The following is a 26,116-nucleotide window of genomic DNA, read 5'->3' as shown; positions in this document are numbered from 1 at the left end:
CAATCTGCGCCAAAAGCCTCTCAAGTGCACAAATAGTTCATACGCCGTTGAATACAGACGCGAAAGCCAAAGACACAACGACAAAACCAACACTTGAAAGCCATACATACGATACGTTACATGAACCGCGGACATTTGCCTTCGAATATTGTAAAAAAATCCACCGTAAAATCGTCACGTCTGGAGTTTCCTTGTCTGATTTGGGCCCGAGTTGAGCTTGGCGCGCTGAGCAGACGAGAGGCAGCAAGCCGCTTCTCTGTAGCGTTGCGGTCTGCAGAGATTTTTCCTCTTCTGGCAGCAGAGCGTCCACTCTCGCTCAGCTACGGCCGCGTTCTGTCTCCGAGCGACGACAAGCCATTGTGTTTCCGCGCCGTCGAGCTTCGGCGGACTGAGGAGAACGCGCAGGCTCGAGCTATTTCGCCGTTCTTTGTGAGACCGCAACAAAGCACAACGATGACGGATGATCGCTGCCGTCGCTGGTACATTTTACAGACCGTCCAGAACTAAAGTTAAGGTTTTGCTGTGATGTTTGTGGTTAAAATGACTTTATAATGAGTTTATAAAGGTCATTTTGAAGGAATAAAAACAAAGGCGAGACAGAAACGTTCTAGAACAACATTGTTTGGTTTATGTAATATCGAAGACAACAAATAAAAGTAAAGACTGTATTGATGTGATGCCGTTTTCAGTTTGTGTTGTATTTTAATAATGCAGGGAAATAGGCAAAAGCTAGCTTGCCTTGACATGCTGGGAGTTTGTGTAATTGATGCCATTTGGTGACAGAAATGCTCATTTTCAAGTCAAAAATAGTAAAAAGGAGCTCTGGATTTCTACCTTTGACGTCACAAATCTGGGAATGTTGAAACTGAGTGTTTTTGTGAGGCTCGAGGAAGGAGCGATGAAGACGAGCGCGTGAAAAGCATTAGTGAAACGAGCCCGAATGAAGCTAAACACAGCTCCAAATGTGTTTACGATGATGCAATGTTAAAATGTGGTTAAAAAAGCTCATAGTATTAGCCTGTTTCACTGCAGTATTAGCCTTTTTTTCTGAAGTATTAGCCTGTTTCATTGCAGTATTAGCCTGTTTCACTGCAGTATTAGCCTATTTTTCTGAAGTATTAGCCTGTTTAATTGCAGTATTAGCCTGTTTCACTGCAGTATTAGTCTTTTTTTCTGCAGTATTAGCCTTTTTTCCACAGTATTAGCCTGTTTTCCACAGTATTAGCCTGTTTTTCTGCAGTATTAGCCTGTTTTCCTGCAGTATTAGCCTGTTTTCCTGCAATATTAGCCTGTTTTCCTGCAGTATTAGTCTGTTTTCCTGCAGTATTAGCCTGTTTTCTGCAGTTTTAGCCTGTTTTTCTGCAGCATTAGCCTGTTTTTCTGTAGTATTATTCTGTTTTCCTGCAGTATTAGTCTGTTTTTCTGCAGTATTAGCCTGTTTTTCTGCAGCATTAGCCTGTTTTTCTGTAGTATTATTCTGTTTTCCTGCAGTATTAGCCTGTTTTCCTGCAGTATTAGCCTGTTTTCCTGCAGTATTAGCCTGTTTTTCTATAGTATTATTCTGTTTTCCTGCAGTATTAGCCTGTTTTCCTGCAGTATTAGCCTGTTTTCCAGCAGTATTAGCCTGTTTTTCTGTAGTGTTATTCTGTTTTCCTGCAGTATTAGTCTGTTTTCCTGCAGTATTAGCCTGTTTTCCTGCAGTATTATTCTGTTTTCCTGCAGTATTAGCCTGTTTTCCTGCAGTATTAGCCTGTTTTCCTGCAGTATTAGCCTGTTTTCCTGCAGTATTAGCCTGTTTTTCTATAGTATTATTCTGTTTTCCTGCAGTATTAGCCTGTTTTCCTGCAGTATTAGCCTGTTTTCCTGCAGTATTAGCCTGTTTTTTCTGTAGTGTTATTCTGTTTTCCTGCAGTATTAGTCTGTTTTCCTGCAGTATTAGCCTGTTTTCCTGCAGCATTAGCCTGTTTTTCTGTCGTATTATTCTGTTTTCCTGTAGTATTATTCTGTTTTCCTGTAGTATTAGCCTGTTTTCCTGCCCGTTTCGGTCAAAGCCGTCGTTGAAAGGAGCGACAAGTGAAGCTCCGTTGAGTCTGGACCGAACTCAAGCGGCGACCGTTGACGATGCAGTTCAAGTCCAGACAAGAAGTGCAAAGAAAGCAGTTTTGTTCTCAAGGCTTTCAAGTAGAGAAGCATTTGAAGTGTTAATCTTAGCCATTCAGTCGCGTTACTGCTGGTTAAAACAGACTGTGTTGAAATGTTTGTCATTCATAATAACTAAGTGTAATAAGTGTCATTTCAAAGCGGGGGTGCCACACAATCCACAGAAATAAGACAAAAAAAGAAGCAATAGTTAAATGTTAGCTGCTGCTGTGCTAAAGAGATTAGCATATTTATTAGCACAGTTTACGTCAATAACGACTTTAAATGTTAACAGCTTGTATTTTATTAATTATCTGGTGTATTAACGTGAAACACAACTGAAAAAAGTTGAAAGATCACCTAAAAAACACAAAATTAGCAAGCGACTTTCCCAAAAAAGTTTAAAATGTGGCAAAAGAGTTTAAATAATTGAGATTAACTTAAGCTGTAAACATGGCCACACACTTTGACCAAAGACCTCAAGGTATTTAGCTAGTGTTAGTGAATAAATGCAAGTGAAAAACAAGTAAATAAAGCAGCATGTGGCGGATGTTCAGCAGAGTTTGTGTGGAGACAACACAGAGCAACCCAAGTGATAATGGATCTGAAGTGAAGAGCGCGCAGCTGCGGACCACCTGAGCACGCAAACTAACAGGGACGCAAAATGAACCGCAACACCGTCTTTTGTCATTTGTTCTACCAACTGTCTTAAGTGTGATTTCATTTGAGTGAATTGATAAAAAGGGGTAAAAAGCTCTCAAAATGATGAGTATCTTGAACAGAAACTACTACAGAGAAGTGGTAAACAGCATCTTCTTAAGCAGTTATAAAATGTATTTAGACAAACTGTTTTATACATTTGTTTCTCACTGTAACCGAGTGCTGTGTTTTCTAGTTTTCTCACTGTAACTGCATTCTGAACACCACCACACGAAGAGTAACTGTACCGGAATACACTTACTCAAAAAGAGTATTCTGAATGTGTATTTTCTGAGTATTCTGAATGTGTATTTTCTGAGTATTCTGAATGTGTATTTTCTGCACTTTTAGTCACTTCCCAACAGTGTTTGTCAGTGAAAAGGCAGATTAAACTGTCCGGTCACAGCTGACCCGCTCCACGCCTCCTTTCTGCTGCGGTCCATTTAAAGACAGTACTTATACACTGATTATATAATTATCCCACTAATAAATATTGTAAATAAATAAGTTCTTAAGGCCAGTTCCTCCTCAGAAGAACCTCAGGCCGTGAGAACAACACTACGTCACTTTGTCCTCGCAGCTTGTTCCTGACACATCAGCTGAGCAGCTCTGTCTCTAAACTAGGCTCTGATTGGCTAAACGATATCGACTGTGATAATAATCTCCATAGCAATGGCGTGGAAACAGTTGTTGGGGGATTGTGGTTCGCCCGCGGTGCTTCTGTTGAGCTGAGACAAACTTTGTTCTTGTTCTCGCAGCTCAAGGTAAACGAACAAACGTCTTGTTTCTTATGAAGAATGAACTGGTCTTTACGAGTCCGATGTAAGTTTACCGTATTTTCCAGACTATAAGTTGCACCAGCCCAAAAATGCATACTAGAGAAGAAAAAAACATATATTAGTTGCACTGGAGTATAAGTATCTAAGTATAAATATAAGTATAAGTCGCACCCCGGCCAAAACTATGAAAAAAGGTGCGACTTATAGTAAATACGGTACTAAAAGTTCATTAAAATGTTCACTGACAAATGTGCAGATGTATAAAGGTAAACCAGGACTAAACCAGGGCTAAAGCAGGACTAAACCAGGACTGAACCAGGGCTAAACCAGGACTGGACCAGGACTAAACCAGGACTAAACCAGGGCTAAACCAGGGCTAAACCAGGACTGAACCAGGACTAAACCAGGGCTAAACCAGGGCTAAACCAGGACTAAACCAGGACTAAACCAGGGCTAAACCAGGACTAAACCAGGACTAAACCAGGACTGAACCATGACTAAACCAGGACTAAACCAGGACTAAACCAGAGCTAAACCAGAACTAAACCAGGACTGAACCAGGTCTGAACCAGGTCTAAACCAGGACTGAACCAGGTCTGAACCAGGTCTAAACCAGGACTAAACCAGGACTAAACCAGAACTAAACCAGGTCTGAACCAGGACTAAACCAGAACTAAACCAGCTCTGAACCAGGACTAAACCAGGACTGAACCAGGTCTGAACCAGGACTAAACAGGAACTTGTTTATTTACTAGCAAAACATTAGTTGTTCAAACTTAGCCTTGATTAAAGTGAAATCTTGTCTTTTCTGCTGAAATCACAAATGGAGGTTTTCCTTGGTAAACAAACTGCGACATAAATAACAATAACAACACAACATGTTTGCATGTTTCAGAGGTCGAGTCTGACACGACGGGCCGGTATTTGCCGAGTTGGGTTAAAGCGCCGACCCGTCATCCATTAACCACACGGCGAGCGAGAAGGAGAGAGTTCAGGGCCGGGGCAAAACGCAAGAGCTGAACCGTCCGACCCCCGGTAACCCACGGTAACCCACGGAGACGCACTACTGCCCTAACCCACAATCATTTAGCTGTACCTCCATTTATTTCTTTTTGGATATGGACACAACATTCAAACAGAAAATAATTATCATCATTATTATTATTATTATTATTATTATTTTTATTACATATTTTTCAGTTTTTCATGTCATATTTTTTTATGTACCTTTTTGTTGCTGTATGTTTAAAAAAATAAATAGAAAATAAACAGTAAATGAAAAAAAGAAACGAAAATGTTTTGTAAAATGCCATCAGTTTTGGATGCTAAAAATATGTATTAAAATCATATGTTATGTATGTATATTTAATTGTCTACCATATTTATACATTTTTGCTCACTATAATAAAAAAAATGGACAGAAATTTGAATATTTGCTGTGTTTTTACCAATTTTTGCTGTAAAATTGCGACAAAACCAGTCCTTATTTTACAACATTGTATTTGACAGTATTTTACAGACTTCTTTATGGAGTGGGAAATGTTCTGTCATAAACGCCTTCCTGAACAACACTTCCTTGTGCATGACTCAGTGGACGTCACATTTCAAACTCACAGACTCGCTCTTGTTCCGTTCATAATCCCATGTTTTCATCCATAAACACGCACCTGCTTCAAAGTCAGGAAGTCTCCACCACAAACACAACGTTTGGCGTCCTAAACAACGCTCCGATGATGGTTAAAGCGGGGCGATGACGAGGAGCTGCACACAGGGCTCACTGTTCTGAAGGAGCCGCCGTTTCCATGGTTTCAGCTCGCAATGTTTGAGGAAGAAACCCACGGCAGGAACTTTTCACTCACCGAAGGAAACGCTGACGCCGTTTGAACCAGAACATGGACAAAACTCTGTTAGTGCAACAGCCAAAGAGGAATTCTGGTTTGAGTTTCTGCTGGACGAGCTGTAAACGCACCATGAAGCCCCAGGAAGCACCAGGAAGCACCATGAAGCACCATGAAGCACCATGAAGCACCATGAAGCACCATGAAGTACCATGAAGCACAATGAAGCACAATGAAGCACAATGAAGCACCATGAAGCACCATGAAGTACCATGAAGTACCATGAAGTACAATGAAGCACCATGAAGCACCAGCAAGCACCATGAAGCACCATAAAACACCATGAAGCACCATGAAGCGCCAGGAAGCACAAGGAAGCACCAGGAAGCACCATAAAACACCATGAAGCACCATAAAACACCATGAAGCACCATGAAGCGCCAGGAAGCACAAGGAAGCACCATGAAGCACCAGGAAGCACCATAAAACACCATGAAGCGCCAGGAAGCACCATGAAGCACCATAAAACACCATAAATAACCACAAAGTACTAGAAAGCACCAAAAAGCACCACAAATACTTCTAATACTAGAGCTACCGTTTGTTATTGCTAACTATTACTGCTATTACTGCACTTTTCTCCCGCTGCAGAACCAGTGTAAATCTGGACACAGATCTGATGCGTCCAGGCTTTTAACTCCGCTCGTTACCGCGGCGACGAAAGATCCAGAGTCATTATCAGAAAATGACGAGCAACAAATCATCACAAAAGCCTGAAAACAAGCAGAGCAGTCGAGAGGACCACATCAAAGAGAGAGTCATTAGAGAAAGAGAGAGTCATTAGAGAAAGAAACTAAGATGGAAAATAAAGGCTGTTGTGACTTCAACTAAACTGTAAAAGGAGCTGTTCGTTTATCAGACTCTAACGGTGACGAGAGAATCAAGAAGCAGCAGATATTAAACACATATTAAACCAGACGAGCTGTGGCCCTTGTTTAAAGTTCAGTTTCTCAGTCGTAGAAAAGCCTTTACCGTATTTTCTGGGAAAAGTCAAACTATTTTTCATAGTTTTGGCCGGGGTGCGACTTATACTCCAGAGCGACTTATATGTGATATTATTCGTTATCTTCACACTGACAACCACAAGAGGGCGCTCTAGGCTCTAAGCGACGCAGAAGAAGAATCTGCTCTTCCTCTTCCTCTGGAGTTTGTGGAGTTGTTTAGAAGTGACACAGAGGAAGAAGAATTCAATGGATTTAGTGATTTGGGGTAAAACTGATGCTTTGGTAAACTTGTTAGCATGTTCTTTATGCTATAGTTATCTGAATAACTGTTCATATGTTACGTTAACATACCAGACACTTACCACAGTTCTGTCTGTGCCTCATGTAGCTGAAGGTGTTAGCGTTAGCATACGTACACCTATTCACCATGTTCTCTCATCTGTTATTATTTTAAACTGCATTTCCAGATGAAATGTCTGTTCTTGGTCTTGGATTTCCCCAAAAAATGCGACTTATACTCCAGTGCGACTTATGTATGTTTTTTTCTTCTCTATTATGCATTTTCTGGCTGGTGCTACTTATAGTCTGGAGAATACGGTACCTCTACATAAGTCACAAACACAAAGGTCTACGCGCTTCGTAACTCGGACCTCGGAGCGACGCGTCAAACGCAGGTGCCACATTGAACGTTCTCGCTCGGGGTTCTGAGAAGTTCTGAGAAGTTCTTAAGTAGTAATTCTGAGTTAGACGACAGCTACAACAGATGCAGATACAGCCGGCGTAACCGAGGGAACACTGACATTCATTTCAATGTAGAAGAGCTGCTCGGTCACACACTGTTCGATAACTACAAGACGATACAAAGGGAAGTGGAGTGAAGAAGACTTTTTATGCTTTTATTCCACAAAAAGTGAGCCTTTCAGAACCTTTTCTTATCTGAACTTCGCTCGTCTAGTTAAACGACTCGTTAAAAGTCATCGTTGGGCGCGTGAACCTTTTTGAACGTTCTACGGCGTGAAAATGACCGGTAAAGCCAATCCCAATACATATTTGTGTGATGAAACGATCGAACTGACGTAACTCCAGGTAACATGAGCCAGAGATGGAGAATATTGTGTCTGTGACCTCTGACCTCTGCTGCTCATGTCCAACCAGGAAGTAAAATGATAGTAAAATGTTAAATATAATCACTACGTTGTGTTTAAGTGCGTTGTATTTTTTTCTTCAATTTAGTGCACTTTTTATGTCTGTGTTGCTGCTGCCACTTCACTTCCTGATGGGAAAATGAAAAAATGTTCAAAACTTGAAACTGAAGCAGGAAATAACTTACATACCATAATTAAAAAAATAAAATAAAAATGGAGATGGTTTCTTTTGTTTTAAGTTTAAAGTATTTTTGTCATGTGATTGTGTTATTTTATTGTTTTGTTTGTTAAATGTTGTTGTTCTCAGTAAATAAATAAAATTAATAAAATTAATAAAATTAATAAAATTAATAAAATTAATAAAATTAATAAAATTAATAAAATTAATAAAATTAATACAATTAATACAATTAATACAATTAATAAAATCAATAAAATTAATAAAAATAATAGGTAAAATTAATACCTCTCCTTGAACCGACACCTTAACGTGGTGGAGGGGTTTGAGTGCCCGAATGATCCCGGGAGCTATGTTGTCGGGGGCTTCATGCCCCTGGTAGGGTCTCCCAAGGCAAACAGGTCCTAGGTGACGGGTCAGACAAAGATCGGTTCAGAAGCCTCTTATGACGACGACACGAACAAGGCCGTTTACGTCGCCCGGATCGGCGTCACCGGGGCCCCATCCTGGAGCCAGGCCTGGGATGGGTGCTCCATGGCGAGCGCCTGGTGGCCGGGTCTTACCCCACGGGGCCCGGCCGGGCACAGCCCGAAAGAGCGACGTGGGGCCGCCCTCCCGTGGGCCCACCACCCGCAGGAGGATCCATAAGGGGCCGGTGCAGAGAGATCTGGGCGGCAGTCGACGGCAGGGGCCTCGGCGACCAGATCTCCAGACACAGAGACTAACTCTGGGGACATGGAATGTCACCTCGCTGGGGGGGAATGAGCCTGAGCTTGTGCGGGAGGTTGAGCGATACCGACTAGATATAGTCGGCCTCACCTCCACGCACAGTTTGGGCTCTGGAACCCATCTCCTCGAGAGGGGCTGGACGCTCCACTTCTCTGGTGTTGCCCGCGGGGAGAGGCGGCGGGCTGGTGTGGGCTTGCTGATAGCCCCTCAGCTCAGCCGCCACGTGTTGGAGTTTACCCCGGTGAACGAGAGGGTCGCGTCCCTCCGCCTTCGGGTGGGGGACAGGTCTCTCACTGTTGTGGCGGCCTACGGGCCGAACAGCAGTGCAGAGTACCCGGCCTTCTTGGAGTCCTTGGGAGGGGTACTGGACAGCGCACCGACCGGGGACTCCGTTGTTCTACTGGGGGACTTCAACGCCCACGTGGGCAATGACAGTGACACCTGGAGAGGGGTGATCGGGAAGAACGGCTTCCCCGATCTGAACCCGAGCGGTGTTCAGTTATTGGACTTCTGTGCTAGCCACGGATTGTCCATAACGAACACCATGTTCAAGCACAAGGGTGTCCATCAGTGCACATGGCACCAGGACACCCTAGGCCGGAGGTCAATGATCGACTTTGTTGTCGTGTCATCAGACCTCCGGCCGCGTGTCTTGGACACTCGGGTGAAGAGAGGGGCAGAGTTGTCAACCGATCACCACCTGGTGGTGAGTTGGATCCGCTGGCGGAGGAGGAAGCCGGACAGACTTGGCAGACCCAAGCGCATTGTGAGGGTCTGTTGGGAACGTCTAGTGGAGCCCTCTGACAGTAGGGTATTCAACTCGCACCTCCGGGAGAGCTTCTCCCATGTCCCGGGGGAGGTTGGGGACATTGAGTCCGAGTGGACCATGTTCTCCGCCTCCATTGTTGATGCGGCTGCTCGGAGCTGTGGTCGCAAGGTCTCCGGTGCCTGTCGTGGCGGCAACCCCCGAACCCGGTGGTGGACACCGGAAGTAAGGGATGCCGTCAGACTGAAGAAGGAGGCCTATCAGGCCACTCTGGCTTGTAGGTCTCCGGAGGTCATCGACGGGTATCGGCAGGCCAAGCGAGCCGCGGCTCGTGCTGTCGCAGAGGCAAAAACCCGGGCCTGGGAGGAGTTCGGGGAGGCCATGGAGGAGGACTATCGGTCGGCACCAAAGAAATTCTGGCAAACCGTCCGGCGCCTCAGGAGGGGGAAGCAGTGTCTCACCAACACCGTTTACGGTGCGGGTGGAGGCCTGCTGACCTCAACTGGGGATGTCGTCGGACGGTGGAAGGAATACTTTGAGGATCTCCTTAATCCCTCAGTCACGTCTTCCGAAGAGGAAGTGGAGACCGGGGACTCGGTGGCTGGCTCATCCATCACCCAAGCTGAAGTCACTGAGGTTGTTCGCAAACTCCTCGGTGGCAGGGCTCCGGGGGTGGATGAGATCCGCCCTGAGTACCTAAAGTATCTGGATGTTGTAGGACTGTCTTGGTTGACACGTCTCTGCAACATTGCGTGGCGGTCGGGGACCGTGCCTCTGGACTGGCAGACCGGGGTGGTGGTCCCTCTGTTCAAGAAGGGGGACCGGAGGGTGTGTTCCAACTACAGAGGGATCACACTCCTCAGCCTCCCGGGTAAGGTCTATTCCAAGGTACTGGAGAGGAGAATCCGACCGATAGTCGAACCTCGGATTCAGGAGGAGCAGAGTGGTTTTCGTCCCGGTCGTGGAACACTGGACCAGCTCTATACCCTCCATCGGGTGCTCGAGGGTTCATGGGAGTTTGCCCAACCAGTCCACATGTGTTTTGTGGATCTGGAGAAGGCTTTCGACCGTGTCCCTCGGGGTGTCCTTTGGGGGGTGCTCCGGGAGTACGGGGTCCGGGGCCCTTTGCTCAGGGCTGTCCGGTCCCTGTATGACCGGAGCAGGAGCTGTGTTCGCATTGCCGGCAGTAAGTCAGACCTGTTCCCAGTGCATGTTGGACTCTGCCAGGGCTGCCCTTTGTCACCGGTTCTGTTCATAATTTTTATGGACAGAATTTCTAGGCGCAGTCAGGGGTCGGAGGGTGTCCGGTTTGGGGACCACAGGATCTCATCTCTGCTGTTTGCAGACGATGTTGTCCTGATGGCTCCATCAAACCCGGACCTGCAACTGCACTGGGACGGTTTGCAGCCGAGTGTGAAGCGGCTGGGATGAGAATCAGCACCTCCAAATCCGAGGCCATGGTTCTCGACCGGAAAAAGGTGGCTTGCCCTCTCCAGGTGGGTCGGGTGTCCTTGCCCCAAGTGGAGGAGTTCAAGTATCTCGGGGTCTTGTTCACGAGTGAGGGAAGGATGGAGCGTGAGATCGACAGGCGGATCGGTGCAGCGGCTGCAGTGATGCAGTCGCTGCATCGGACCGTTGTGGTGAAGAGGGAGCTGAGCCGAAAGGCAAAGCTCTCTATTTGCCGGTCGGTCTACGTTCCTACCCTCACCTATGGTCATGAGCTTTGGGTAGTGACCGAAAGAACAAGATCGCGGATACAAGCGGTCGAAATGAGTTTCCTCCGCCGTGTGGCTGGGCGCTCCCTTAGAGATAAGGTGAGGAGCTCGGCCACACGGGGGGAGCTCGGAGTAGAGCCGCTGCTCCTCCACGTCGAGAGGAGCCAGCTGAGGTGGCTCGGGCATCTGTTTCGGATGCCTCCTGGGCGCCTCCCTCGGGAGGTGTTTCAGGCATGTCCCACCGGGAAGAGGCCCCGGGGAAGACCCAGGACACGCTGGAGAGACTATGTCTCTCGGCTGGCCTGGGAACGCCTCGGGATCCCCCCGGAGGAGTTAGAGGAAGTGTCTGGGGAGAAGGAAGTCTGGGAGTCCCTGCTCAGACTGCTGCCCCCGCGACCCGGCCCCGGATAAAGCGGCAGAAGATGGATGGATGGATGGATAAAATTAATAAAATTAATAAAATTAATAAAATTAATAAAATTAATAAAAATAATAAAATTAATAAAATTAATAAAATTAATAAAATTAATAAAATTAATAAAATTAAATAAATTACATTTTCCAAACTACTTGATTCATAAATATTGAAATTTGCATTGGAGTCATTATCAATGTTCTTTAAACTTTTCCTCAATTATTATTGCAATAATTTGTGTTGATTTATTCGTCATCATTTTATGAGCTCTAGAGAGATTTGAAACACATAACTTGACATGGACTTTACCCCATCAGAGCCAGTCGTTTCTCACACTGGTCGACTTGTGCGTCTAATACTAAACTTCAGAAATAGATGTGCCACTTTAAGCCACAAAAAACAAACAAAGTTCAAGTGTCAAGATGCCTCCACGCTACACTTCCCGTCTTTGTCTCGTTACATTCCTGCACTTTGAAGACATGTGCGTCTCACTTAAGCTCCCCTCTTGGTCCCATCTTATATATGTTTTTTTCTTCTCTATTATGCATTTTTTTGGCTGGTGCGACTTATACTCCGGTGCGACTTATAGTCCAGAAAATACGGTAAATGAGAAAGAATGTTTTGTCCAGTTCTCCTCTGAGCTGGATCTCTTTTTCACTGTGGTTCTCCTCGAGGAGAAAGCGTGTCAAAAGACAGGGGGCGCTCTTGGGCAGTTCTGCATTTGCTTATTTCCTGTGAATGTTGGTAAATCTGCTCGTTTTTATATCAACCAATGTCCTGAGGTAACTTTACGAGTGCCTTTCTGGACGCAACATCTGATTTATCATCTCAAGTGGATGTATTTGAAAGGAAAAACGCATTAAATGATGCACGAAATGTGAAAGGACGGATAAAAAAGGAGACAAACTGAATAATCTCTGAAGAAGTAGTGCAAAACATTTTTAAATCCTTTCATATTGTCCACATAAAGCTTGTGTTACCTCCCAGTGAGAAGAGAAACAACACTTTGACTCAAGTAAGAGACGGTTACGTCAATAAGAAAATAAGAAAAAAGTAGGAGTAGATTCAGAAAGTTACGGGACTTCAAAAAGTGCAATTTCTTGAAAAAGTTATTGAAGTGAATGTAGCCAAGTATGACCCATGTCTGCTTAAATCACTTGCACTTGCTTGATACATAAGACAGCGCAATTAAGTCAACAAATGTACAAAAAATACAAAATAAGTGCAGCCAACAGAGATAGATTTATAGGCACAGTCTGTGGGCTCAGTCACCATCTGGAATGACCTTTTTGATTGTGTTTTTGCCGTCTTGCCTTCCAAATCCACTTAATTTCAAAGGTGTAAAGTGCTCGAGTTGATCTTTTAATCCCAAAACGGTCAAATCCAATCAAAGCAAACCATAAAACAGCAGCGAATAGCAAAGCATTGGAACATATCCGAATATTCTTCCCCCGATATCTTCATCTCGAGGACCGTTCATGTTAATTACAGAACTAAAAAAAAGACTGCGACCTTGAGAGTTGGTCGACTTTATAAGGAACATTGCCCTCTGCATTTGACCCACCTTTCAACACCACCGGGACACACTTTTCAGGAGATCGACGAAGCAGAAATTCAATAAACTTAAACAAATACAGCCTCCTAAATGCTAAAAAAAAAAAGAGCACATGGTTTTGCAGCAAATACACTCAAAGACAAACACGGCATCAAAGAACGGACTTTAGTCATAAATGTGCTTTTTTTTTGCAACAATATTTTCCCACTCGCCCGTAAAGTACAATAATACCAGGCCGGCCCACTGCCCTGGTCAGTCGCACAGGCTGAAACAACACAGCGGTCATTAGGAGGCCATTATCTGCCCCTCTTTATGGAGCTTCTGGAGTCAGACGGTGAACTTTGACCTCCGTAAAACCCCAGACGTGTTAGTTTAGGGCCAGAGACGGGAGTGTTCTCGGCTGGTGGGCTCGAGTCTAAATGTGGGCCGAGGGAAGGAGGGAGGGGCTTGAGCTTTTTTAAAGACTCAGTTTGCTGCAGAGAAAAGTCAGGTCACACTTTCTTACAATTACACCTTAATTAGACTTAATTAAGCATAAACAAAGACTTTCATTAAGTAGTAACTAAACCTGAATCACTCTCACTGAACTCTCTATGAATACATGATTAATTAAGTCTTTGTTCATGCTTTATTAAGGCTCGTTAATGTGTAATTACTATAAAGTGGTACCAAACGTTGTAGTAGAACAATAAGTGTGTCATAATGATGATGATTTTGGTTAAAGTAACTGTGCGTAACTTTCTGGAGCTGACGCGTTGGGAAAAAAGCGTTTAAACCACACTTCTGGACATTCGTCATGGAGATGAAAACGTTTTATGTCACATTGTGGAATATTAAAGCCACAGAAAGTGCAATAAAAACAAAACAATATGAAAACAATTATTATATTTAACTTTATTGGGTACAACGTTCCGCGCTGGGGCTTTAACTTCATTCCAAAAATGAGACGTAATGTGTTTTACTGTGTAACTGTTCTGGTGGAGGGTCATGTTACAGGTCAGATCTGTGGAAAGGCGAGCTCACTGATAATTTTGTTTGTTATTCCATACAAAATACCTCGTGTTTATTAGGCTTATTTTATTTTGTAATAGCTTATTTTACGCATGCTTTTTAATTTACCATAGCTTTTTAAATTATTTTTTAAAATTATTTTCATTATTATTATTTTTCTTATTATTATTACATTTTATTTTATTATTTTTCTTATCATTAAGTTTTATTTTTACAATTTTTATTATTATTACGATTTATTATTAAAAAAAAATATTTTATACTATTTATTGTTTTATGTCGCACTATATCGCCGAGGCACATTCTTTGTTTGTGACTTTTTTTCACTGACAATGACAACAATTCCAGACAAAGCAATGACATAACAAGCAGAAAAGTTACACATTTCATCTTTAAAATCAAAGCAAACCATCACAATACGTCAAACAATCGGCTCGTTTTCTTTGACCCTTGTCTCCGTCGCCAAGGTCGATCTTAAATAACCAACGAGGAGATCGAACGTCGTCGTGTTCGCCAGTTTTATCGACTAAATTTGAAATATAAAGACTAAGAAACTAACGCCTCACTTGCATCTGAACATGTGCAGAACGCAGTGGCCCAGAGTTCAAGTACTCGCAGTATTTGGTCCACATCAGCAAACAGGAAGTACAGGGACTGTCAGACACATGCAGTACACAAGAGCCAGAGTTTGATCTGCAATTTAAAAAAACGCCACGCAACACAGTCTATAGAACGACCGGATGAACGGTTCAACTCTCCGACGACGACGCCCTAGCTTGTGCAATCGAGCGTGAAAAGATATGTTTTCTCAGGATGAATAATGTCGTAATAATCCATCGAAACATGTTTACGTTTTGTGTAAGATCTCGGTGAATTTAATGGTCCCGAGTGACATCACGAAACTAGCATTTATCTAGTTTACATGTACAATTTAGGGACGTCAAGACTATTAGGTTAATCGATAATCGGGATTATTTTGGCCACAATATAATCACAAGGCAAAGAATAATAATTGTGACGATTGTAAATGCAAAATTAAGTATTTTTTAGTTCAATCTGTAGTCCAAATAGATTTTTTATCAGGCTGTTTTTTGTGTGTGTCAAATTTAACTTTATTTTTCTATATAAAGCCCCAAAAATACCTAAATGTAAAGATCTTTATTTTATCTGGCTGTTTTTGTCAAATTGAACTTATTTTTTCAATATAAAGCCCCAAAAAAAGACCTAAATGTAAAGAACTTTATTTTATCTGGCTGTTTTTTTCTTTAAATCAAATGTAACTTTATTTTGTCTTTCAGAGAGTTAAATCTCATAAAGCCGCTCACAAACTTGAGGAACAGCAGAATGTGAGACCACAGGAATGTAAGAAAATCAAATATTTCACTGTTGTTCGGTCCCAGTCTCAATAATCGTGAATAATCGCTAAATTGTGACGTTTTTCCTCACAATAATCAGTGACATAACGGAAGAGGACCAAACCAGCCCCAAACTTAGCCCAATTAAGACCTAAACCAGGCCTAACGACTCCTTTATGGACTGTGTTTCCTCAGGGACACGTCGTGGGCAGTTCCACTAATGCGTCTTCTAAAAGTCACAGATCCACATTTCGACAGAACATTCATAACTCGTGTGTTTCGGGGGAATTTAGCCAGAATCTCAAACCTCATCCGGCTCAATAAACAAGACACAACAATGAGCGCGGACTTAGAGCCAAGAGCGAGATGTCGTTTCCAAATGGGACAAAAGGCAGATGTGGCAGTTACTTTGATAAACTTCTCAGATAAGACGCAGTACTTATACATATATACTTTGAGTTTGGTTAGTTTTCAGTGTAATTGAGAAAAAAAATTCCCATTCCTCTTGATTTGAAATGATTTGATGATTATTTGTGTTTCTTGTCTGTTATTTCTCATTTTTGTTGTCCGTCCTTTGAAAATACCTGATTATACACATTATTTAAAGTTTTTGTTTCCTTCCGATCACATTAAAGGACACATATTATGCATTATTTGTGTCGTTATTAGCCTTCAAACATGCTTAAACATGCATCTCTTTTGGCAACTTAAAATAATGTACCACACATGACTTTCTATCAGTACAAAACCTCTCACTCTTTGATGTCACAGATTCGGTTTCTTGAAACGGAGTGTTTTCTGAGGCTCCGTGACTAAGCAGAGAAGAGGATTAAAGCAGGATGAATGAACGACGCTGAACACAACTCAAGGTTCGTTTTGATGAGGAAACAATGGCATAAAATGGTTAAAAACAAAACAAAAAAAGAGTTTATTTTGCATATTATGTGTCCTGTAACTTAGCATTATAAACCAGATGTTTGCGCCGCAGTTACTCCGGAGTATTGGGTCATTTCTTGGGTCACTACTTTGGTCTTGTGCTTGAGGAACAGCATTTGAAGTACAATTGTTTTGCTACTCACTTCTGTCAAAACTGTTTTAATTCATGTTAAACTTTGATAAACATCTAAAACTTTACGGTTCCAGTCAAGAAAAGCATCGTTTTTTGCCCCTTCATGTGTTTTTTTCTGTAAACTTTGACTGGTCCGTGCTACGTCATGGCGCTAATTGAATAAGTGGACGTTATTTAGAAGAAGTGTCACCGTCCGTAAAGCCGAGAGGAGTTGGCCGTTGGTGAACTCATACTTGGAGCGTGCAGCGCTGGCGTACGGTGGTTTTGATTTGAAGAGCGGATAAAAAACAGCTTCTCTGACCGGACCAGAGCCAAGTGACCGACTCCGAACTGGACCGGGACCAAGGCAGATGTGAGAGAAAACGTTTACAGCACAACACAGAAGGGTTTATACGCAGTCGTACATCCACAGAAGGGTTTATACTGAAGGGTTTATACGCAGTCGTACATCCACAGAAGGGTTTATACGCAGTCGTACATCCACAGAAGGGTTTATACGCAGTCGTACATCCACAGAAGGTTTTGAGTGCTGCTGTTCTTTGCTGTAGAGTTGTTTGTTTCTCTCTGAAAGACGGTTTGATTCTGAGGCTGGTTGAGCATTTTATCTTCCACCGGTTTTGATATATTTGATGAAAACATAAGGATAATCACTGAAAACGAGTCTGGATATCTCAATGAGGCGTTTTACCTGCACATAATGTGCACGTTTGAGCTTTTAACGTTGCTATAACATCGACCCCTCGTCGAAAACGTGCCTGAAATAGCATTTAGCTTCATTCACGCCTTGTTTCGACAGTCCTCTCCCCTCCGAGCGTCAAAAACACTCCGTTCTGAATGTCCCATATCTGTGATGTCATGGCTCGGATCGTTCATCACAACTGTGTGGCTGAAAAAAACGAAGAAGAAGAAGAAGAAGAAGAAGAAGAAGAAGAAGAAGAAGAAGAAGAAGAAGAAGAAGAAGAAGAAGAAGAAGAAGAAGAAGAAGAAGAAGAAGAAGAAGAAGAAGAAGAATGATGATAATGGTAATAATATAATGGTAATAGTAATAACACCATAATGTGAGTCCATCTTGTGGAGTCTGCTTGTTTCCTTTCCCTAAAATGTAAAAAAGTGAGAGTAAACCTTTCCCTCTTCTGCAAAGCACTTTGAATTACTTATTGTACTAATCGTGCTGTACAAATAAACTTGACTAAATGGTCGTTAGGGAGAAAACCACAGAAAGCAGCGTTGACAGATTCCATCTACACACTGACTGATACGACCCTCAAATCACCAAACCTAAACTCATTAACCAGTGTAATTAAAACAAAGCCTTGATATTGAGTCTGGGCTCTAGTATTGAAGTATCGTGCAACAAGTTTGATTCTATGTCAACTTAGGGTCAGAGTTTGCACATATACTGTAAGGGCACAAAAACACAACAAAAAGCAGTTGCACTACTAAAAATACATAACTTGGCCACTAAATGAAGAGAAAAAAGTACAAAAAAAGTACAAAACTTGACCCAAAACAGGAAATTCATTCACGGATCTGTCGGTTAAACATAACTTCCGTTAAACATGGCAGCATCGCTAAACGGTCGAACACGCGCGAGTCACTGCTCGACTCATTGGCTTTACTTCTGGGAGATTTAGTAAATACTTCGAATACCAAACAAAGCCCAAACAAACGAGGCACCCCAACTTTCCGGAGGAGCCCGGGTCACACTGTGGTGCCGCGGGACAAAGGCTTAGACACAGTTGAGTAAACGGAGCGGCAGATCTGACCAATCACAACACACGGGCTTAACGAGGACGGACTCGCAGAAGTGTTTAAAGCCTCTAATTTGATCTGGAAGAGGAAAACAACATCTTACGGGTCAAAATCTAGCCTCCTCTCCTTCTTCTTCAGACCTCTGCATCCTCCTGCATATATCCACAACCCCTCCGGTAAAACACATGTCCAAAACGCTAACTAACGGACTGCGGTTGCGGCACGTTTCCATTGGTTCGCTTTGGCGTCAACGCGAAGAGGCGGAGGCTTCGGAAGCGGTTGGTTCTGCTCATAATTTAGCTGAGGAAGAGCGAAACAGAGAGCGAGACGATCGGAACAGAGAAAACGAGAAGAATAAACAATCAATGCGATAGCGAAACAAAGCTACAGCACGTTAGCGACAGCCGTTTCCCGTTTATCGCTGCGCAATGTATCGAACACGACCCAAACCCGATGCGTTACACAGAAGCGCCAGTATATATATATAAAAGGCAATATATGTCGGCAAATATGTCTCGTTTTCCCGCGGCGCTGATCAAACCCGACACCATCAGTCGTTAAATGGCATGTGTTTCGCAGATGGAGATGAGACAAGTGCAATGTGGGCGATGCATTACGGCGTTTCGAGCGCGTCAAGCTCGTCGGCGTTGCATGCTAGGTCTGTGTTCGTTTACATGCAGCTCGTTAGTCAACATCTGAGGCTGAGATTCCCCAGAGGCGTTCGCTTTTATGGCGTTTCCCAACAATGAGGAACATATTCAGAGCATGACCACGACGACCCCAGTGTTTACATCTAGAGGGATCAAACGACGTTACATGAGATTTACCGTGGAGGTCCTCGGATCCCAAACAAACACATCGTGTAAATGTTTGGCATTTTGTCGGTTTATTCAGAAGTTGTTGGCTGGTTTCGACTGACCGTGGCTTTGTGGAGATCCCAAAGTCAAACAAACGGGTTATTTACCGAAGAATTGTAAGTATCTTTTGGGTGTGTCATTGCTACAATAGTTCTGCTGCTCGTCCATCTCCATTTTTTTAATATCCTGCTCTGGTATAAAGGTTATTCCAGTGAGAGCAGCTCTGAATGCAGATGCTAGAACGTCCCCACATCGGTGTGATCCCTCGTGTGTCCAGCAGTGGTGTAATCCCTCGTGTGTCCAGCAGTGGTGTAATCCCTCATGTGTCCAGCAGTGGTGTAATCCCTCATGTGTCCAGCAGTGGTGTGATCCCTCATGTGTCCAGCAGTGGTGTAATCCCTCATGTGTCCAGCAGTGGTGTAATCCCTCATGTGTCCAGCAGTGGTGTAATCCCTCATGTGTCCAGCAGTGGTGTAATCCCTCATGTGTCCAGCAGTGGCGTGATCCCTCATGTGTCCAGCAGTGGTGTAATCCCTCATGTGTCCAGCAGTGGTGTAATCCCTCATGTGTCCAGCAGTGGTGTAATCCCTCATGTGTCCAGCAGTGGTGTAATCCCTCATGTGTCCAGCAGTGGCGTAATCCCTCATGTGTCCAGCAGTGGTGTAATCCCTCATGTGTCCAGCAGTGGTGTAATCCCTCATGTGTCCAGCAGTGGTGTAATCCCTCATGTGTCCAGCAGTGGTGTAATCCCTCGTGTGTCCATCGTGTTTCATCTGGACACGGTTTTCACTTACAATATTCCCACATGTAAAGAAAGGAAAAGTTGACATATAGTATCTCCAGATGTATCGTACGTCTATGTTATGTCTATGTTTGCTTTGGTCTGCTTTATTTTAGGGACCGAAAACAGCCCTTGGTTTGATGTCCCTTTTAAGTAATACTAAATAAAAGTTGCACAAGGCGACTCCTCCAGCTAAGAGAGTCCTAACGGCTTTTAGGGACACACTGGCACTAAAATTAAGTTCAGATATCGTCAATCGTCACGTTTTGTGTAACTTTTCTGATGGAAAGTCTGACATCTACATGACATTAGTCTTTATTGACCCCGTCTCGAGCCGGATCTTTCGCTGGAGGATTTGCCCTGGTGCATGTTTTGAGTTGATCCTGGAGGAAACCCGCACAGAAAGGCCCAGTCCAGCACGTTGAACCCGTGAGGCTACAGCGCTAACCACTCTGCCACCGTCGACATGTTATCGCTTTGCCCAGAATGATCCACAATATGGCATTAAATGTATATTGCCTTTGCCTTTATTCAATCACAGTTTTTTGTCTGTTGTTTCTCAAAAATACATTGAAAAACACATTTTTTTACTGCAAGCATGAGCGTCTCTCCACAGATCTGACCTGTAACTCGGTTAAAAGTGACATTGTGCAGCTTTAAAAATGTACACAGAGTTTCCTAAAGTGTGGACGGACGAGATGACACACCCCTTTGCACTAATGACACTTAATTAAGCATTGTTTAGCAATAAAAGTGTGAAAACGATCGCCTCTCCACAGATCTGACCTGTAACTCGGTTAAAAGTGACATTGTGCAGCTTAAAAAAATTACACAGAGTTTCCTAAAGTGTGTACGGACCAGATGACACTCCCCTTTGCACAAATGACGCTTCATCAGACTTAATTACCCCTCGTTTATGTCGGTGTAATCCCTCATTCGTCCAGGCGTGTTCCAGAGTAGAAAAAGCTTCAGTTGTAGTCATCTCGACTCAGTTAGAAAAAAATAGACGTTTCGACTCTCATCCAAGAGTCATTGTCAATAAAAGAATTTAGATCGAGAACTCCGATATTAATACTGTTCTGTGGTAAGACCCGCCCATTGGGCGGAGCCTTCCTGAAGTAGAAAGAGTTGTTTGTTTCAACAGAAACTTCCCCCTTGTATCTACCGAGCTAGCCTATTCAGAATTTTAATGGGCTATTAGAATCCTCTTTGTCTTTGTGAGACCCTGGCTCAACCACCCTGAGTACCTGATTAGCATCTAAGTGTCCTTGTCCTGGTCCTCTACCTTTCCAGGGGTTCAGTATACCATTATAGATACCAGGAAGATTGAATCTTAGCCCTCCATTTCTGTTTAAAGAAGGTCTTTCTTTTTTAACAAAAATAGCTTCCTTGACTCCTCTTTCAAACCATCTTTTCTCCTGCTTAAAACCTTCACCTCACCGTCTTCAAACGAGTGATTAGAGGCTTCAAGATGGAGATGCACGGCGCTCTGAGGTCCTGAACTAGTATTTCTTCTGTGCTGATAAAGCCTCTTGTGTAGAGGCTGTTTCGTCTCACCTATGTAACGTTCTTTACAACTTTCTTCACTGCATTGGATCGAGTAAACTACATTGCTCTGTTTTTGAGTCGGCAACTTGTCCTTAGGATGAACCAGTTTTTGTCTTAAAGTGTTTCCTGGTTTAAAATAAACAGGGACTTCGTGTTGTCTAAAAATTCTCTGCAGTTTTTCCGACAGGCCAGAGACATAAGGGATAGAAACACCCTTCCTTCTCTGTTCAGTTTCCCTTTTGTCCTGCTTCTTGGTTCTACCCCTCGTTTAGCAATAAAAGTGTGAAAACGATCCAGAAAACGTGGCATGTCGAGTGGGCGGAGAAAGCGGGTCTTGTTCTCTGATTCGCGGCTTTGAGATCGCACAGCTGGAGGCGACGCTGCAATAATGTGCCATGAGTCAGTTTGATTTAAGTCGAGGGGAAAAAGGAGGCAGTGTTCTCCATCACGGCTCCGAGAGAGGAAATCGGGGACGAGCATTTCCTGCAGCGCAATGTAAATCTGCTCCGAAACACAAGAGTTATGACGGGGGAAAAACACGTACAAGTGTAGATATAACAAGGGGTCTTCAATGGGACGTGCACGCAGATGGTTTTAGGTGTTTTCAACGGTCACAAACCCAAAGTAAACATATCCAAACTTCTTTTTCCGTTCAGTGTATTGTTTCTGTGAAGTAGATGTTCAGAAGTGTCACAAATAGTTGAGAATTTGCCATTTTCTTGTCAAAATTGAGGAATAAGTACGTCACTATAGCTATTTTCTCATGTAACGCTCATATTTGTACGTGTAGTTGTGTAGATATATCTCAAAAATGTAGAAACAAACACATATTTTCTTCTCTTGATGGAAAAAACATCTTTCTAACACAAAAAAATGCTTTTTAATGAGTTTTTTCCTGCTACGGACGGCATTTTGAGGACTGTTTAAAGGAGATGTACGATACTTTTTTTCCGGTACTTTTTACTGAACTATGACATCAGTAGATCATTGTTTTACATTTTGTCAGTTGTAAACCGCAATATCGATCTAAAACGGCTTGATAACAGAAACAGATCCATTGACTTCCTGTTCAAAACTGCAGAACTCACAAGCTCCGCCTCTTCATAGTTACATTTCACTGTAACAAGCAGCAGATTGTCATTTAAAGATGTTTTGTTTTCGAAAAGGGGATCGGTGACGTTTTAGAACCCAACATGTGTCCTTCTGGGTCTTGAGGAGAATGTGGGGACGGGGATAGGGGGTAGGTGAAAACAGGACTTTTTCCGAGCACTCGAGCTTCAGTTGCACGAACAAAACAGGATCAACTCAAACATGCAAAACATCAAAATACAAAATACGCTGTCGTAACAAGGCAAAAAGCTGCACTATACGTCCCCTTTAATGACATCATGTTTTTGTTGTTTTTGTTGTTTTTTCATCTCTTAAAACTTCTGGATTGACCCTGACTCTTGGTGTTATAGAGCTGGGTCGACATGGCAACAGATCCTTTTAAAAAACAATTAAATATGAGCTTTTGTGAATAGAATAAGTCCAATTTAACGCAAAAATGTTAAAAATGTTCTCCTTTTAACGTTCAAACTCGGCTCAAAACGTCACACTTTGGCTGAGAAAAGCTTACACGCAACTCAAGGTCTTGCGATTCAAATAAACCCTCAGCATAGCAACGAGTTTGCTATCGCTAACACAAACCGACAACAGTTTTACATTAGTTCCTTGTTCCAGACACAATTTATCTGAAACCTAAACCGACGATACAACAGGGAATCCGACGAGCTAAGTCGTGCTAATCACTCCCACAAAGAAACGCTAACATCCTGAACATCCTGGTATCCCGGGGAAACGGCCTGTGAACCAATGGGAGACGATGTGGTGACTGTGGTGCACCAAAGCAGAAGAATGACCGCGATCTAATCACGGTTTTAACGTGAAGAACAACACTGGAAAGAACATCTCTCTCGCCGCGCGGACGGAAAGCGAAGCCTCCGCCGCTCTCAGACCGTCATTGGAAACACGTTAAGCATTTCGGCGAAGTAGGTTTTTATTTGACGGGCTCATGTAAACAAAGAGCGGGTTTACGAGCTACTTTTGGGACGTGAAGAGTGTTTCGGAGACGCACGAGTCGCATCAAATATGGAGCGAAGACAAACGAGAGGCGAGAGGCATTTGGAAATATTTGGAAAATCTCTCAGGGTTTTCTGGTTTGGCAAAAAGTTTTCTCATCGTGACGAGGCAGTTGAAGCTATTTGTGGCTTTACTACAGGATCTGTGATTATGTCACTGTGAATCAGGCGAAATGTGGTTAAAAGTGCGATAAAGTCACATGAAAAACATTTACAGCAAAACAATCATGATGATCATTTATGTTTGGAGGACGATTGTGGGTAATTCAGATTTTCCCGCAGGATTTTCAGGCTCCGTCCACAACTGGGACCAAACCTGGACCTAAACCTGGGACCAAACTGGGACCAAATCTGGACCTAAACCTGGGACCAAACTGGGACCAAATCTGGACCTAAACCTGGGGCCAAACTGGGACCAAACCTGGGACCAAACTGGGACCAAATCTGGACCTAAACCTGGGACCAAACTGGGACCAAAAATGGGACCAAATATGGACCTAAACCTGGGACCAAACTGGGACCAAACCTGGACCTAAACCTGGGACCAAATCTGGACCTAAATCTTGGACCAAACTGGGACCAAACTTGGCCCTAAACCCGGGTACCAAACCGAGTCTAGGTCAGGACTAAAACTGGGATGGATCCAGGACGAGTGCAGAAGACTTTCAAACGCTGAACTTATTCACACTTTCATCCATTTCCATCTCAATCGATTCATCAACAACGAAGCTCGTTACGGTGAATGAAAACAGGAAGTGTCCGAAACCCGCTGTATTTAGCTTCAGCCAATCACAAACGAGCCGGAGTTTACCGGGCAACCGTGCAACGCTGCGGATTGGAATTTCACACTGATAAAAGGCTTAACCCGAAATGCCACTCGGACACGTTTTAGCAGCGATGGAGCGATAGCATCACCATGACGACACATTTAAAGCACATTTCATTCAAACAGTTTTACAGTAAAGACATATCAAGTGTTGGCAAGATTTGACTTATGATTTAGCACAATATTGAGCATTTTAAACATATTACTGACACTTAAATCGTTAAAAATGCACTTAATCCAAGATAATGATCCAAACAAAAAACCCACATCACAATATTAACCACAAACTACAAGACTCACTTAATTTTAACAAATGTCCAGATCAAATTAGTCTAAAAAAGACCAAAACTATTGCTAATTTGTCAAACTTTGTGATTACACATCAAGCAGCAGCAGCAATTTCTCAATGTATTCATGGATTTCTGCTTCTATTTCACATTTTGAGGACATTTTTAACATTTTGAGGACCTTTTTAACATTTAGAAGGGACAATGCTTAGTTTTAAATGCTCCAAAATGTCTCATCATTCTGAAACACAAGGATAATTTAGCAGAAATTAAACAAAACCCATTTATGACGTTAAAACTGCACACGTGACTCAGATTAGCATATCTCTCTCTCTTGATAAACTTGACAAACACTTTCCCTCATTCATAAATCTGCCGCCCTCAGCATCCCGCACGCGACTCCAGGGCCACAGAACGTAAACAGAGCGCGCGCTTACCGTCCCGCTGCAGGAGGGGGCGTCCCGCGTGGGCCAGGAGTAATCCCACAAACCAGGGCGCGAGTCTGCACGGGAGCACAACACGGTCATGAGGAGTTTGTGCTAAAGAGTTTGTGCAGAAAGGCTCTCATTTACCGTGACGCCATCATCCCGAGTGAAGACCCCCGAAGTCCTGCGCGCGCGTGTGGAGGAGCGTGAGGGTCCCGCGCTGGTGCTGTCCCACACTGGTGCTGTCCCTGTTTGTCCCTGTCCCACACTGGTGCTGTCCCACACTGGTGCTGTCCCTGTCCCACACTGGTGCTGTCCCTGTCCCACACTGGTGCTGTCCCACACTGGTGCTGTCCCTGTCCCGCACTGGTGCTGTCCCTGTCCCGCACTGGTTCTGTCCCTGTCCCACACTGGTGCTGTCCCACACTGGTGCTGTCCCTGTCCCGCACTGGTTCTGTCCCTGTCCCACACTGGTGCTGTCCCTGTCCCGCACTGGTGCTGTCCCACACTGGTGCTGTCCCTGTCCCGCACTGGTGCTGTCCCACACTGGTGCTGTCCCTGTCCCACACTGGTGCTGTCCCACAGAGTGCACACGGCTCCTGCGGCTCCCGGACCTCTTCTCTCTCTCTCTCTCTCTCCTCCTTCTGTGGGGGTGAGTTTGACAAAGCCCCTTCAGTGCGCGCGTGAGGCCCCTGTCCCACTGAAACTCGACACGCCCCCCTCGCCTCCGCGCTGGCCACGCCCCCTTTCCCCTCGCAGCAGCAGGGAAAGGGTCAAAGCGGAGGTTTGAAGGCAGATGTGTCCTTTCTAGTGTCCAGACTTCTGCTGAGGACACCTTATGTAGTCTTAACAAAGCAGGAGCACATACTTCATGATTAAATAGTTTATCAAGAATTGTTAAGGCTTAAACTGCTTTATTATGAGGTTAGTTTGTGTTTGCCATTTGTAAATGAAAGAAAAGTAAGAAAAGAAACTTACCACATTTAGAAACATGTGCAAAAAAGTTCCTCTCTCCTCTCTCCTGCCTCCTCTCTCCTTCCTCCTTCCCTCTACCTCCTGCCTCCTCTCTCCTGCCTCCTCTCTCCTTCCTCTTTCCTCCTGCCTCCTGCCTCCTCTCTCCTGC

The 26,116-nt window shown here is 43.8% G+C and overlaps 1 protein-coding gene across 1 annotated transcript in view; it reads right to left on the bottom strand.

Annotated features, from left to right (window-relative positions):
- LOC140364937 (uncharacterized) overlaps positions 1-26,116 on the bottom strand; it is a 143,803-nt gene that overhangs the window by 95,743 nt on the left and 21,944 nt on the right. The window contains exons 3-4 of the mRNA XM_072451316.1: positions 25,141-25,567; positions 25,006-25,070 (exon numbers count right to left, since the gene is read on the bottom strand). Of these exons, the coding sequence (XP_072307417.1) occupies positions 25,006-25,070; positions 25,141-25,567 (492 nt within the window). The remainder of the gene's footprint in view (positions 1-25,005; positions 25,071-25,140; positions 25,568-26,116) is intronic.

This window comes from Eucyclogobius newberryi, unplaced genomic scaffold (genome assembly GCF_026437365.1).
Source record: "Eucyclogobius newberryi isolate DKJ021-1_F unplaced genomic scaffold, fEucNew1.0.hap1 SCAF_18, whole genome shotgun sequence".
Lineage (NCBI taxonomy): Eukaryota > Metazoa > Chordata > Actinopteri > Gobiiformes > Gobiidae > Eucyclogobius > Eucyclogobius newberryi.
The sequence above is the reverse complement of the archived record's forward strand: the minus strand, read 5'-3'. Positions and strand labels throughout refer to the sequence as shown.